Source organism: Crocodylus siamensis, chromosome 13, assembly GCF_052110815.1.
Source record: "Crocodylus siamensis isolate JL-2025a chromosome 13, ASM5211081v1, whole genome shotgun sequence".
Taxonomy (NCBI): domain Eukaryota; kingdom Metazoa; phylum Chordata; order Crocodylia; family Crocodylidae; genus Crocodylus; species Crocodylus siamensis.
In genome coordinates this window covers 4,577,168-4,592,250 of record NC_143407.1, presented here as the reverse complement: position 1 = coordinate 4,592,250, position 15,083 = coordinate 4,577,168, and the positions used below count along the sequence as shown (strand labels likewise).

Genomic DNA, 15,083 nt, shown 5'->3' with positions numbered 1-15,083 from the left:
ACCCCCTGCCATGGCAGGAAAGAGTACTGGGGTCAAACGACCCCAGCAAGGTGTACATCTAGCCATGGCAGAGAAGGCCACTCTCCCCCACCCCTGCCGCTGCTCAGGGATCTCATGTGTGGTTCATTACAGTGTGCAGCCCTGCCACGTCATTGCAGCAGAGATCATCGCAGAAGCTCCAACGAACTTTTGGGACCATTCACCAACAACACCCTGGAGAAGCAGGTGAGGCAACAGCGTACGTTGCACAACACATAGGTATTTAGGGCATTTGATTTAATAAAGGGAGCCTTTCCCCTCCCCTCTCCTTGGCAGTTGCAGTGCAGATCAGCTACACTGTAGGATGCTGTGGGCCAGCTCCATGCCATTCCCGGCCCAACCAGAGGAAACCCATGCTTAGGGAATGAGACCAGAGAAGCCACGGCTGCCCTCGGCAGACCGAAGGCTGACCAGCAGAAGGGGACAGCTCCCAAAGGAACCAGGTCTGCAGAGGCAGTGCTTGCAGACGAGGGAGAACAGGAGCAAGCGCAACGTGAGTCACGCTGGCATGGGGCCTGAGGAAGGTGCCCTCGAGGAGAAGGTGCTTGAAGTAAACAGGCATGGAAGCAGAAAACAAAGCGTTTCTCATATACTTTCTCCTCTGGCTCAGAATTAAAGCTTCATTATCACACACATTAAACCTGCAGCAGCGAAACCTTGGCTGCCCTGATGCTAGCACTTGAGAAGCAGCCTCTTTGGTTCTGCTGCTCTTTTCCCCCTCACCACGACCCACCTGAATTCCACGGGGCTGCGACATGTAACGTGTTGGCACTCACCCGAAGCGTGAGCCCTGCACCTGATGTGCACGGAGCAGACACCCTTAATACAGATGTGTACCCTGCAGACCAAGGCTCAGAATGCAACGCTCCATCCGACCCTCAGCAAAAAAGGACTGTATTTTAAGACCCTACCTGTGGTCAGGAGGCTGCACGCTGCACGCCCTCTCCCTAGGGGCACCAGACAAAGTGAGGACACGCAGCACCCAGCTGCGTGTCTGCCATGTGCAACTGAGTGCACATCCAGGAAGAGTCCCCACGGCACCCTCGCAAGGACTGCACGGAAGTTTACACTGGATCCAAACAGAGACATTGGAGAAAGGAGCTCACTGGCTTAACTGGGCCTGCAAAAGTAAGCCATGAGCAGCACAGAGGTGGAGATGGTCACCTGCTGTACCTGCTGCACAGCATATCCATGAAGGCATCTCTCCAACCAAGCTGAGCAGGTAGGGAGCCGCGCTGTGTGAACAGAGCGCGTCGGTGTTCACGCCGGCGGGCAAGCAGGAAGGGCCAGGAGGGAGACTCCTGCCAAGGCAGGGCGAAGGCACCGCACTAAGCCATAACCAAGCAGCAACTCCTATGATGGTGCTGATGCGGAGTGCTTGCCAGGGTCCCTGCCCGGGGGGAGCAGCCTACCCGGGGCTTGTCTGAGGCCTCCGCCCAGACAGAGCCCATGGGGGAGCTGGTGTCCCCCACCCCCTGGCCTGCGGGGGTTGCCCAGCAAGGCCGGGGGGGCAGGGATTGGGGACCCCCACACCTGTCCTGCAGGTGCCCGCCTTAGGGCCCTGGAGCGCAGGTGAGGGAGCTCCAGGAGGAGGTTAGCAGGCTGAGGGGAATCGGAGGTGGAGGAAGAAATCGATGGCTATTTCCTTTCCCTGCAGGGCCACACACCCAAGGAAGAAGCACCCCGGGAGGTGCCCTCCACTGCAGCATGGCAGACGGTCGCCTCCAGATCCAGGGCTGCTCGCAACACAGCAGCACCAGCTCCTCCGGTCCGGCTGGAGAGCCGGTACGAGGCCCTGGCCACACTGGAGGAGAAGGAGGGAGAGGAGGCAACTCCACACTCTCCACGCTCCGAACAGGCCGAAGGAGCGAAGCAGTCCCGGAGGAGAAAGCGTCGAGCGATCGTCATAGGCATCCCGTCCTGAGAGGTACAGAGGCCCCATCTGTCGCCAGGACCCCTCGACACGCGAGGTCTACGTCCTGCCCGGAGCAAACATTCAGGACATGACGGGGATGATCCAGGCCGTGATCCAGCCCACCGATTACTACCCCATGGTCCTAATCCGTGTGGGCACTAATGATGCGGCCCGGAGAAGCCCTGGTCACCTGATGGTGGACCACCAGGCTCTGGGGGCGTGCTGGGGGAGATAGGGGCACAGGTGGTTTTCCCTTCGCTCCTACCAGTGAGCGGACGTGGAAGATGGCATGCGACCTGCATCGCGGAGACCGACTGGCGGCTTCGGGAACGGTGTCTCGAGGCGGGCTTCGGCTTCCTCGACACCGACCCGCACATCACGGCGAGAGACGTGCTCGGATGGGATGGGCTCCTCCTTTCCCCTGAAGGTAAGTGTGTGCTCTCTTCTAGGTTGGCCGATCTCCTCCGGCGGGCTTTAAGCTAGGCTCGTCGAGGGAAGGGGAAGACGAAGGAGGAGGAAGCCTTGGACCGCTAAACCAAGCAGCGCCCACAAGTACAGCCCAGCCTAGGCCAACGAGCGGAACAAATGCTGAGACTGGGGGGCCAGTGCACACACCCACAGGAGGCCTCAAATGCCTCTACACAAACGCTCGTAGTATGGGGAACAAACAGGAGGAACTCCCCCTCCTGCTGGCTGACACCAGCCCGGACATAGCGGGGCTCACTGAAACGTGGCGGGACCCAACGCACGACCGGGCGGTGAATGTCAAGGGCTACAGGCTGTACAGGAGGGACAGGATGGGGAGAGAGGGGCGCTCTACATTAAGGAGGGATACGCATCCTCACCAGGTAGCACAGGGTCAGAGGGGGGCACACGGACGTGCTCTGGGTTAGGATACAAGGCAGTCGAGGGGAAAGAGACTTAACGGTGGGGGTCGACTACAGACCTCCCAACCACGGGGAAGAGCTAGACCAGGAATGCTTACGTCAGCTCACGGAGGTAGTCAGGTCAAAGGACGTGGTCATCATGGGGGACCTGAACTTTCCAGACATCTGCTGGGAAGAGCGGTCAGCCAGGTCTGACCGCTCATGTAGGTCCCTAGCCCAAATGCAGGACCTCCATCGAACCCAGGAGGTGCACAGCCCCACCGGGGAGACGCCTTGTTGGACCTGGTGCTGGCCACGGGCGACGACCTGGGAGGGGGCTGCGGGTGCTCGACCCCCTGGGCGACAGCGATCATCGCCCGCTGGGATTCACCATCCAGCGCAAGGTGGCAAAGGCCGGCAGCAAGGCAGCAGCCCTGGATTCAGGAGGGCGGACTTCAACGAGGTAAGGAGACTAGTCGGGGAAGCACTGAGGTCCCGGAGGGGAGGGGAGCCGGGTGTCCAAGGAGAGTGGTCGCTCCTTAAGGAGATGATCCTCCAAGCCCAAAGGGAGGTAATCCCAACACAGATCAAAGGGGGCAGGAGGGCACACCAGCCCCCATGGCTCACCAAAAGCATCTGGGAATGTCTCCTAGCTAAAAGGGAGGCACACACCCGATGGCAGGGAGGGGACATCCCCAGGGAGGACTACACTGCGGTTGCTCGGGGATGCAGGGGGGCAGTCAGGAAGGCCAAGGCAGAGATGGGACTGGGACTAGCTTCCCAGATCAAGGACAACAAGAAGTCCTTCTTTAAATACACAGGGGGTAAAAAGAAGGTACCGGGTAACGTGGGGCCCCTGCAAGACACACTAGGAAATCTGGTTGTCACACCAGAAAACAAAGGTAGCCTATTTAATGATTTCTTTTCCTCCATTTTCCTGACCAGGGACCGGATCAGCCCCGCACCAGGCTCCCCTCGGGCCCCGGGGGAGGCGCACCCAGGGCCAGGGTCAGGGAGGATCTAATCGGGACGTCTGGAGGAACTGGATGTATTCAAATCAGCCGGTCCGGACGATCTGCACCCCCGAGTGCTGAGGGAATTGGCCGAGGTCATTGCGGGACCCCTGGCCCGGCTGTACGAGCACTCGTGGGGCTCTGGTGTGGGGCCGGAGGACTGGAAGAGGCCAACGTGATTCCCACCTTCAAAAAGGGGAGGAAGGAGGACCCAGGGAACTACAGGCCAGTCGGTCTTACCTCGATCCTGGGGAAGCTTTTTGAGAGAGTTATCCTGGCGTATGTCCACGAGGGACCGGGGGGAGATGATGCTTAGGGGCAACGGGTTCATTAGCGGCAGGTCCTGTCAGGCCAACCTGGCGGCCTCTACGACCAGGTCACCAAACCCTCAGACGCAGGGGGAGCAGTGGACATCGTCTTCCTGGACTTCCGGAGGCCTTCGACACTGTCTCTCACCCCGTTCTCATTAAGAAACTGGGGGTGTGGTGTCGACCCCACACAGTCAGATGTGTCGCCAACCGGCGGGAGGGCCGCACCCAGAGAGCGGTGATGGACGGGTCATGTTTGCCCTGGGGGGATGTTGGCAGTGGGGTCCCCCAGGGCTCGGTCCTCGGGCCCGCACTGTTCAACATCTTCATCAGCGACTTGGACAAGGGGGTAAAAAGCACCTGTTCAAAATTGCTGATGACACTAAGATGTGGGGGGACATGGGCACGCTAGAAGGGAGAAATAGGCTGCAATCAGACCTAGACAGGTTACAGGGGTGGGCGGATGAGAACAGGATGGGATTCAACACCGACAAGTGCAGGGTGCTGCACCTGGGGAGGAAGAGCCAGCACCATCCCTACAGGCTGGGGAACTCCCTTCTCGGCAGGGCAGAGGCAGAAAAGGATCTTGGAGTCATCATTGATGCCAAGATGAACACGGGCCGGCAGCGTGGGGACACGGTCAGGAAGGCCACCCGCACCTTGTCCTGCATCCACAGATGCATCTCGAGCAGGGCCAGGGAGGTGATCCTCCCCCTCTATGCGGCACTGGTCAGGCCGCAGCGGGAGTACTGCGTCCGGCTCTGGGCGCTGCACTTCAAGAGGGTTGTGGATAGCATGGAGGGGGTTCAGAGGAGGCCACTCGCATGGTCAGGGGGCAGCAGGGCAGGCCCTACGAGGAGAGGCGACGGGACCTGAATCTGTTCCGCTTCCACAAGAGGAGGCCGAGGGGGGATCTAGTGGCCTGTTACAAACTAGTCAGGGGGGACCAGCAGGCACTGGGGGAGTTGCTGTTCCCCCGAGCACTGCCAGGAGTGACCAGGAATAACGGTCACGAGCTGGCAGAGGGGAGATCCAGACTAGACATCAGCAGGTGCCACTTCACGGTCAGGGCGGCTAGGGTCTGGGACCAACTTCCAAGAGAAGTGGTGCTGCCTCCTACCCTGGGGGGCTTTAAGAGGGGGCTGGACAAACACCTTGCCGGGCTTGTTTGACCCCAGTACTCTTTCCTGCCATGGCAGGGGTCAGAACTTCACGATCTGCTTAGGTCCCTTCCGACCCGACCAACTATGAAACTATGAATAGACCCAGCATGACTCTTCCTTGGCTCATCCCCTGGGAAGCCCGCAGGACCACTGCCCGCAGACCACAGCAGTGAACGCAGCTGCAGCAGCACAAGCAGCAAGTCAGCATGCAAGCTGGAGAACAAAGCCTGTTAACACTAGGCCAAAATTAGTGTAATTGGGGCATCAGAAAAGAGTGGGCAACACCCAGTAACTTATCAAAGCCATTTTACAAAGCCCTTCCCCACCTCGAGACACACAGACACCAATTAGTAGAGGCTTCTATCATGTATACGGTATGTATTTAGAGGGGACACGGCTCTATCAGAGACAGGCCCCGACTATAAGGCACTACTGGGCAGAGATAGACCTTGGATCGTCCACAGCCTGCACATAGAGTCCCTTCCCTCTCCTGCCAAAGGAGAGGCTGATTGTACTGCTGTTCAGGCTCTGGCTCAGCTGGTTTCCACCCCAGCTCCATCAAGCAGGAGCAAGAGGGTTAACTGCTGCCAATGGCCTGAGCTGTCCGGCTCCCAGCTCCGCGCTGGCTCTTGTGGATCTTCATGTGCTTGGCCAAGTGGTCGCTGCGGGTAAACTTCTTCTCACAGGCCATGCACTGGTAGGGCTTGACCCCAGCGTGGGAGCGCTTGTGGCGGGATAGCTCGTCCGACCGGGAGAACCTGCCAGGAGAAGGGAAGCACAGTGGGTCTTCTGGTTGCTCGCCTGGCACAAGCTAATCTCCCAGAAGAGAGCAGCTCTTAACAGAGGCCACCTCAGCCCAGCCAGGAAACAGAGATCAGCAGGGGATCTAAAGTGGGTGGTCTTGGGTAAGACACTACACTGGGACTCAAAAGTTCAAGGTTTATTGCCTGCCTCTGCCACAAACTCCTCATGTGGCCCTAGGCAAGCCACTTCACCTCCCAGCTATACCCTGGAGGTAGTGCTTCCTTGTGAGAACAAGATTCGTTGGCACCTGGGAGATGCTTGGATCCTACAGGAATGAGACTCAGCTCAGCAGACAGACAAGCAGCAAGCACCCATAGAGAATGGCTGAAAGCATCGATGAGGCCAGAGCCATAACACATAGCACTGGCATAGCACCTCCAACCCAAGCTCGACCCGTCCCACAGGCATGAGGGAAGGCTCAGTCCTCACAGGAGGGGAAACCGAGACACAGCAGAAAGTGCATCTCATGCAAAGCTGGGTTTGAGCCCCTCTCCTGCCACCCACCTCCTCTCCAGACACACCCAGGCACTTTCCCCTTGGAGTATCCATGGGGCGCATCAAGCCAAGCTACCCCTGGTGCAACTCCAGCAGCTGAAAGGCAGAGTGGCCGCAGGGATGATGAATCTGGCATCTGGCACCCATTTTGTGGCCAGAAGCAAGAAGCAGCAGCAGCAGCAAGCAGTCCATCTACATCAGGCTGGCCTGACCCAAGCCTTTGCTGTCTCTCCAGACTGCAGTCATTAGAAATAACCTATGACTCAGCCCAGTATGACAAGACCCGGGGTTTCTGGGAGGGACAATCTATGGCAGCTAGGATGCTCCCCTTCTTCGCGAAGTACCCAGCCGGGAGCCTTAGAAAATGGATAGAGGCAAGAAAGGAAGAGTGCTGCACCTGCCTGCCAGACCAGAAACAAGCTATGTGGGGATGCCCTGGAGGGCTGAGGAACCAAGTTATCCCACTGTGGTACCCCTTGCTTTGTTTCAGTAATGCCTCTGGGTAAAGGGCACGGTACAGCCGTGTTACACTCCTAATCTTACCCCTTCTGGAAACTCCTGGGGAACAGGATAAGCAGTGTCGCATCTCTGCAGCGCGACCCTGGCTCCAGCACAGACGGGCAGTCACCGAAGGCCGCTCGCTGCCATCCGGATCTGCTTGGGTGCCTGGGCGGAGCAGCTTTCAGGCCAGCTCCCAACTCACAAGCCTTCCACCAGAGTGGCACTATTCAGCCCCACACCAGAGGCCAGCCAAGAGGGCCACGGTGACTGACTTCCCCTCCCACGTAGAGGCAGGGAAGAGGCTTACTGCGCAGTATCCCTTCAGCCCAGGCACACAGCCTGGCACTGTGGCTCAGCTCTGACCTAGCAGGTCGACTCAGAGCAGGGCATTCCCCACCCAAACCCCCGTCTCCTGAGGTGGGCACTGGCACACCATGCCCAGGAACTCCTCTCTCATGAAAAGGCGATGGTCATTGGGAAGTAAGCCACAGCTTCTCCTCCCTGTCAGCATGCTCTGGATTTGAATCTGTGGAGAGGCCAGCAAGCACATGAGTGAGCTTGGACACCTCTGCTCACTGCTCTGGGCTGCAGCTTCTCTGCAGAAGCATATTAGCAAAGACTGAGCTATCAGAGTGACGAGGGCCATCTGAATATTTGGCTACACTAATCTGCATCTCGAGCTATTTCCCATATATGGCGTGAATCAGCTGAGCCTCTCAGAAAGTCCCTTTGCCTCTTATCCAATTCCTCCTGCACCCTTTGCTTTGCACTCGCACCGGGCACTGGTGAGCGTGTGTGGGTCTGACTGTTGCTGCCTTTCAAAGCCTCAGCATGGCTGCAATCAGCAGCAAGATCCTTCGTGTTTGTAAACATCAACAGAGAAGGAGCTGGAGGCAGGAATTCCCCCACTTCTGCATCCAAGAAGCTGACCCAGAAGGCATAAACATTAGAGCAAAGGGTTTTTCCATCTGGCTGAAACGTGCCAATAAAACGTGGAGCGAGAAATATCAGTTACACCCCTGCTCCCTGTGCAGAACATAAAGCCCGCACCTGGGACAGTAAACGCGGTGTTTGCAAGGCTGCTCTGAGTTTCTTCAGTGCCTTCTACTGGGATCCCAAGGCCACCTCCACACGTTCAGCAAGAAACACTGCCTTGCTTCCTAGCAGTCATGAGCAGCAAATCCCAAGGTCTCGGCTCAACACGATGAGCAGGAACTTGAGATTAGCAGCTGAGGCCACTCTGCAGGAGGGAGAACAGCCTTGAGAGCAACAGCTGTGTTTGAACGTGGTTGTAGCTAGCAGAACTCTGCTCCCGCGGGGTTAGGGCCCACAGAAGTAGGCAGAAAAACACAATGCAATACAGTAAGGGGGGAAGACAATGCAACTGCTGGGCGTACATACTGCAGGAGGGATCAGGGATGCTCCTATATCGTTGAGACTGTCCTTCATTTCCAATCTGCTACCTAAGAACTAGGTCTTTTTACTGTTAGCTCCACCCCATGTTGCAGTGTTGAGGCTGTAGCTGGAATATCCCCTGCAGCTCTGGGCACATCAGGAATCAACACCTTGGAGGGAGAGCGGCAGATGCAATTAAGGGGTTGGGCTGCTTCAGGGAGCAAAGATTAAAATAACTAAACAGACAACACAACCACAAAGAGTGTGCGGACATAGAGGTACGCCCACGAGTAACTGTTATCAGAAGGAAGAAAGCATCAAGAGGTGGGGGTTAATAAAGGGTGGTACAAAGAAGCAAAAATTGAGACGTGGTGATGTAGAGGAAAGGAAAAAGGCAGGTAAAAAATAGGATTTATTATCTTAAAGAGGGAGAGCTACAGAGCCAGAGACTTCATGGGAACACCACTGATAGGAAACACAGACAAAGCAAAGCAAGCCTGGGACATCACCCTGAACTGTCCAAGGAGCAGTGGGGTTGGTTTTTTTTAATGCATCTAAGTGACTTAGGAGTCAGAGCAAGATTGTTAAGGCGTCCAAGTTGCTTCTAACACAGAAAGGTTTCCAAGCCATGTAAGTGACTTCAGAAAACCTTCCCGAGCATCGTAACGGATTTTTCAGCTCCATCCCTCCCCCTCTCTCAATTCTATCGTTCATTTTAAAAAGGAAGTCGCAGGAAAGGCACAAGCTACATCTAGTTAAAACTTTCCTGCACCACTAACAGCCGTAATCTCAGTTATGCCCCGTTCAAGAGATGAAATGCCCCCGCAGAGTCAAAACAGCTGAGGGAATGAGAGACCAACTCACAGTTGGCTGGCTGGGGTTTGCTATATATTTAGTCCGGGACCCAATGTCAGAAAGGCCCTGCTAGAGCTAATGGACACCGGCGTTCTTGAATCAGCACTCCCAAGAGCTTTCTGACTTCGTCACGCATGCTTCGCGCCTCCACCAAGCAGACAATCCCAGCTATCTGAAGTTACAAGGCAGCAGCTGGTCAACAGCCTCGCAAAGAGAGCAGGAGGGTAGCAGGACAGGAAGCAGAGCTGTGTTACTTTTCATACCGGGCCCAACCTTTTACACTCGACCAAGGCTATGAGCCCCAGGATGGGAAACGTTTCCTGAAGGTTGGGCTGGGTTTCGAGGAGGCCTGAGCAAAATGGGTGCGGGCCCAGTTGTGGGTACCAAGCACCTGAGGAAAACCAGGCCATAATGCACCACAGCTAGCGCTTCTGAAAGCAGGAGCGGGCCAGGACCTGCAACCGGGAATTACGTGGCTTGGTGGGCTAGCAAGCCCTGCCTGCCTTGCTGCTTGCTCCTGCTTTTACCTCCAGTCACAGTTGGGCCACAGGCAGACGTAAGGCTTCTCTCCAGTGTGGCGCCGGAAATGTGCTTTGAGGTGGGAGCTCTTGGTGTACGTCTTGCTGCAGCCGGGGTGGGAGCACTGGTGGACACGGAGAATGGGAGAGGCAGCCTTCTGGCACTTGGGGGTGGCCTCAGCCGCTTGCACAGCCCCCAGCTCCCCAGGCCTCAGAGCCACAGGCAGGGGGGCAATTCTGATGTACTTCTGGTTCAAAACGGTTCCCAGGGGCTGCGCAGCCTGAGGGAGAAGGGTCAGGCTTTGGCCCTGCACGCTGACGACCAAGTGTGCCACCTTGATGCCCCCCAAAGCCTCCTGGGGAGTGGGGCTCACACAGTTCCCTTGGATGGGCTGGATCTGGAGGATAACAGGGATGCTCCCAAGAGCTGTCACCAGATCCGTGGCCCCGGGCACCAGCACAGCCTGGGTTGGGCTTGATGTATCCCCCTCCACGACCATCCTGGGCATGAACTGCACCCCAGAGTTTCCCAGGTTGATCTCCGACTCGAACTCGAGCTTGCCTCCCACCGGCTGTTTCTCACTCAGCTCCTCCTTGAGGAGCTCCATCTTCTCCTTCAAGAACTCCTCGATCTCCTCCAGGGTGGGGATGAAGTCCTGGGAGAGGCTGGAACAGAAGTCGGGCAGCTTCAAGTGTGCCTCGTAGATGGTGGCTTGGGGTTTCTCACCCTCCTTCTTAAACTCGGACGGCGGCAGAGGAGCATCTTGCCCGGGGCCGATGCCGTCTGGAAACAGAACAGCGGAGCCCTCTGGGACGCTGGGCACCCCCTCCTTGCAGCTCTCCAGCAGCGTAGAGGGTGGCATCTTGGTCTGAAAAGCAGCAGCAATGCTGTCTCGCCGCGGGGGGCTCAGCGAGTCCGTCAGGAAGTCGGAAGCAGGTAGTGGCTCGCTGCGACTCACAGAGACCATTTGTTGGCCAGCGTCTCCCCCCACGTGAAGCCGAGGAACTGGCTGGGTACGTAACAAGTCAGGTGGGCGGCAGTGCAGCTGGCAGCCCCGAGGCTGGGAAATCCTTAGCCCATCTGCAAGGAAGCGATGACAAGATTATTTACCATGGCAAAAAAACCCAGGAGCAGCCAGATGTACTACTGAAAATAAAGCCTCAAAAGCGGTCACCAGAAAAACTGCTCTGTTCCTCAAAAAACCCAAAAAAAAAACAACAAACCCCAACCCACCAGATACTTTGCATCTGAGACAGAGTCCTGTGGTCTGCAAAGACCTGGGCTGCTGCATAGTACAGGCTTTGCATCGAACGAAGGCCTCGTTCATTCACCAGCCTAATGGATGGTTACACCTGCCCCAGCAATGGTACGCAGGGCTGAATGGGGCGGGGGGGGAGATGGTTGGCAGAGCCATGAGGAGGAGGGGAAGGAGCCCTTCAGGAGGTACAGAGGCACGGCACAGAGAGAGGAAGCCCAGGCTCGAGCCCGTATCTTCTGAATAAACGTGGGCTTCCAGCAGAGCCGTCCAAACCAGCCATGCCCGTCCTTCCCCCCACCACCTCCCCAGGCCCCTTCCTGCCGGGGCAGGGGAATTCGGAGCAGCATCCCAGGTGTAAACAGACCCTGAGTTTATTTTTAGGGGAAAAAACAACAAAAGCAGCTGACATTTCAGAGTCTGCCAAGGGTAAAGACCAGCCAAAGACCCTCTGGTTGCTCGAGGCCTTTTGCAATCGAGTCTCTAGCCCGTGCACAGCAGGCCTTTGTAAATCAGTGGTGGCACAGACACAATCAGCAGCGGCCAGTGCCAGTTTGGTGTGAGCAGGAGATGAGACTGGGCCATGTCAGACAGACCCCCTCAGAGCCCTACCCTGGGCTCATCCTCTGGCAGGTTGTGCTTCACCCTTCTGCTCCCGTTTCACGCTCCCCTCCATTGCTGTGCTTCTCCCACCATCTCCTCCTCTCGTGTTGCCGTCTGCGCTGACAGCCGTTTCTCACCTTCTGGCCCCTCCTCTGCAACGCCTGTTCTTTCAGAGACTCCCAAGGCTGTTGTCCATCCCTGCAAGATGCAGCGAGACAACTGCTGCCCCTGCCTTTGCTGAGGTAATTCATGAGCTCTTCAGGGCAGAGACGTGGTTTGTGAAGAACTGACCATTGAGCTTGGGCCCTCTGATAAGAGGAAGGACAGCTTAGAAGCTAGTCATGCAACTAGATGGGTGCTCTCGTGGTTAGGGCATCAGCCTGGATGTCAAGACACCTGGCTTTAATTCCCTGCTCTGTAGGCCTCCATTCCCCTTGTCTGAAAGGGGGATGATACGACTGCCCTACGTCTCAGGAGGACTTTGAGAATAAGTATAAACACCACGAGGCACGCAGGGATTAAGGAATTACCGTAGACAGACTCTGGAGACAACAGAGGCCGACACCAGCTCCCTGCCAGCTTCCGGCACGTTTGATAAAACTCACGGTGCCTTTCCACGGGGAGGAAGAGCTCGAGGCGGGGAACCATCCTCTGCCACGATGGCAGTGGCACAGGACAGCTGTTTTTCAGCACTTGTTCTGGGCTTCTCATTCAAGGATCTCACTTCTCTGAGCCCTCAGGAGCCTGTGAAGCGAGCAGTTGGGCAGACCAGGGCACAAACCCCTAACACGCAGCCCAATGCCTGGGAACAGAGCTAGGGCTACAGCCCCCGCTTGGGGAGTGAGAGGGACAAGCTGCCAGGTCTCCATCGTGCCAAAGGGGAGGCAGCACAGCAGAAAACGCTACTCGCAAAGAAAGAATAACGCTGCTTAGACAAATGCACCGCGCACATCAATCATCAGCTGCTATAGCAACAGGCGATAAGGCTGTGCCCGGAGACAGGAAAGTCAAGGACTCGTGAGCAGACCCAGAAGCCAGCATGCAAATACTGCACTAAAAACAACAGGCAAATTGTTGCTTCAGGCCAAGCCCCAGGTGTCAGGGAGCCGCAAAGCGGCCTCAGAGCACTCGAGACACACGAGAACGACGGCGTTGCGCTCTGGCTCGAGCGCGCACACGTCCTGTCGTGCAAGCCGGTGCGCTCCGCTCAGCCTCCCCGTCTGCAGCCCTCGTCGTCGGCCCCTGACCCTCGCCCCCACCCGTTCTTGTTTTAAGCTGTCTGAGGAACGCCTGACAGCCCCTCTCACAGCGCTGTGCATCAAACAGGCCGGCACCTCACTGCGGCTCTCCGGCCTCCCACAGAGCTCATCTCTCGGGGCCTCGACTCATCGTGGGGGCACCGGGGGGCTGCTCATGCTCACCCACCTCGCAGGGGTGTAGCAAAGCTCAGGGGTGGTTTCTCCTGTGCTTGGAGGTCCGAAGAGGACGGCAGACCCCTACAGACGCGGGGCCGGAAGGGCGCATCCAGTCCACCGCTTGCACGTAGTCCAGCCCCTGCCTGAGGCAGGGTCAGCCTCGTCCGAGCCGTCATCTAAGCGCTACACGAGCCGCCCGCGCCCGCCCCAGCGCAGCCCTCACCTTCCTGGGCCGCCGCGGCGGGAAGCGCGCGGCTCCTGTCACAGACGCGTCGCCACGATGCGCTCGAGGGATCCCGGGCCGAGGCGGCGGCCCCTGCTCCGGAGGAAAGGCCTCCCCGCGCAGTTCAGAGCCCCCGGCCAGGAGCTCGAGTGCCTTCCCGCCCTCGGACGCGGCCTTGCTCAGAGCCGCCAGCCCGGCGGCAGCCCCCTCACACACCGCAGGCGCGCGGGGCTGCGGAGCCGGGTGCCGCCGCCGCCGCCGCCGCTCACATGACGCGGGGGGCGGCCCCGCCTGGAGGAGCCGGCGGCTCAGCCCGCGGGAGGGGCAGGCCGCGCTGCGGGAGCGCAGAGGGTGCTCGGATGGGGCGGTCTGGAGGGGGACGACCTGCCTACGGCGGGGGCTGGATTAGACGGGCGCCGCGACCGGCCGGCTCAGCAGGGGGATGGGAAAGGGCTGCCGACCAACGTGAAAAGTGGATTTTTCTGCCAAGGAGAGAACCGTGGCTTTCCCCTGGCAGGCCGGGGGCGCCCACGCCCCTGCCCCGCGCGCTGGGCGCGGCTGGCCGTGGGCACGACAAACGGGCCGTGGCACGGGAGAGGCGGAGGCGCGGCCGAGATGGCCCCCGCGAGTCCCTCCCGGCCCCGCGGAGGCCAGGCGGCTGCCGCCCTCGTCTGCAGCCGCTGCGCCAGGCTTCCCGCGGCCGGGACTTAGCCCCTCGTGGATGGTCCCCAGTCGTGGGGCAGGCTGAGCACAGGACCCCCACGGGCTAGTGCCTGGCACGGCGCCTCTCCAGGCACCCGCCTGAGCCTCGGGGCTCCGTAGGGGAGGCACCAGCTAGTGCCAGTAGCCCACTTTTTGTGGAAGCCCTCGCCATCAAGGCAGGCCTTTCCACCCCATCTGACCGGGACTCTTCATACATGTCCTAGGGCCGGCCTTGCCAGAGAAGTTTGTTCCTCTGGCCTGTGCCCCAAGTGGGCTTTAAATCAGCAGAACAAGGGGCTTGGAGACTTGGCCGGAGACCTCCGAGGCCCAGCTCACAGTTTGTGGAGGCTGGTCGTGACTCGGGTCGCTGGGTGAGGCACCCACGCGCATTTTGCACTAGGCTTTCCGGTCCTTCATCTGCCGTGGTGCTCACGGGATATTTTGCTGCACGGGAGAGCTGGGCTTAGTGTCTCGGCACCTGTGGTCAACTCCCAGCCTGCGGCAGCCTGTGCATACGCAGAGCATGGCTGGCAGTTAACCACATCTGTGCAGTGCTGGGAATCTTATTCACAGGTGTTATTACCAACCAACAAAGGCCATCGGTTAGCGAGCGGTGCTGGTACAGTTCATACAGGTGCAGTCTCACCAGCCCCGGGGAGGTCTGCTATCCCAACGCCAGCAGGCAGCGCAGCGCACGCAGGCAAGATAGGGCACGACAGCAGATGCTGTAGTGACAGAGGAGACTTTCCAAGGTCATTTGGATATTGCCTGATTCATCGCTCCCTGTCCTAAACTGTGCAGGAATCGCATCATGTTGAATAGCCGTCGCATTAGAATAGCGAGCAGAAGGAGCCGTCTGCATCAGGACAGCCTCTAAAACGCCGCAGGAGCCTTAGGATGAAAGATGTTCTAGAAATGTAAGAGAGATGAATAGTATTTTGCACTTCTGTGGAAGATCTCCAAAGGTCTCCCAGCACTCGATACATATACGCTAAGGAAGACAGAGGCCCGC

The 15,083-nt window shown here is 58.2% G+C and overlaps 1 protein-coding gene across 3 annotated transcripts; it reads right to left on the bottom strand.

Annotated features, from left to right (window-relative positions):
- Window positions 1–5,648: 5,648 nt before the first annotated feature.
- On the bottom strand, window positions 5,649–13,715 carry LOC149853717 (Krueppel-like factor 15). Of its 3 annotated transcripts, none has more exons than XM_090025533.1 (3): window positions 13,370–13,715; window positions 9,882–10,953; window positions 5,649–6,062 (listed from the first exon to the last, which is right to left on the bottom strand). In XM_090025533.1, the coding sequence occupies exons 2-3, from the start codon at window positions 10,838–10,840 to the stop codon at window positions 5,882–5,884; spliced, it is 1,140 nt and encodes a 379-aa protein (XP_089881659.1). In that variant the 5' UTR covers window positions 10,841–10,953; window positions 13,370–13,715; the 3' UTR covers window positions 5,649–5,881. The 3 variants fall into 3 exon arrangements, 2 of the variants coding, with proteins under 2 accessions (XP_089881659.1, XP_089881658.1); XM_090025532.1 differs by lacking the exon at window positions 13,370–13,715 and adding an exon at window positions 13,157–13,321; XR_016438893.1 differs by lacking the exon at window positions 13,370–13,715 and adding an exon at window positions 13,157–13,318 and having other exon boundaries at window positions 5,934–6,062; window positions 9,364–10,953.
- Window positions 13,716–15,083: the final 1,368 nt, after the last annotated feature.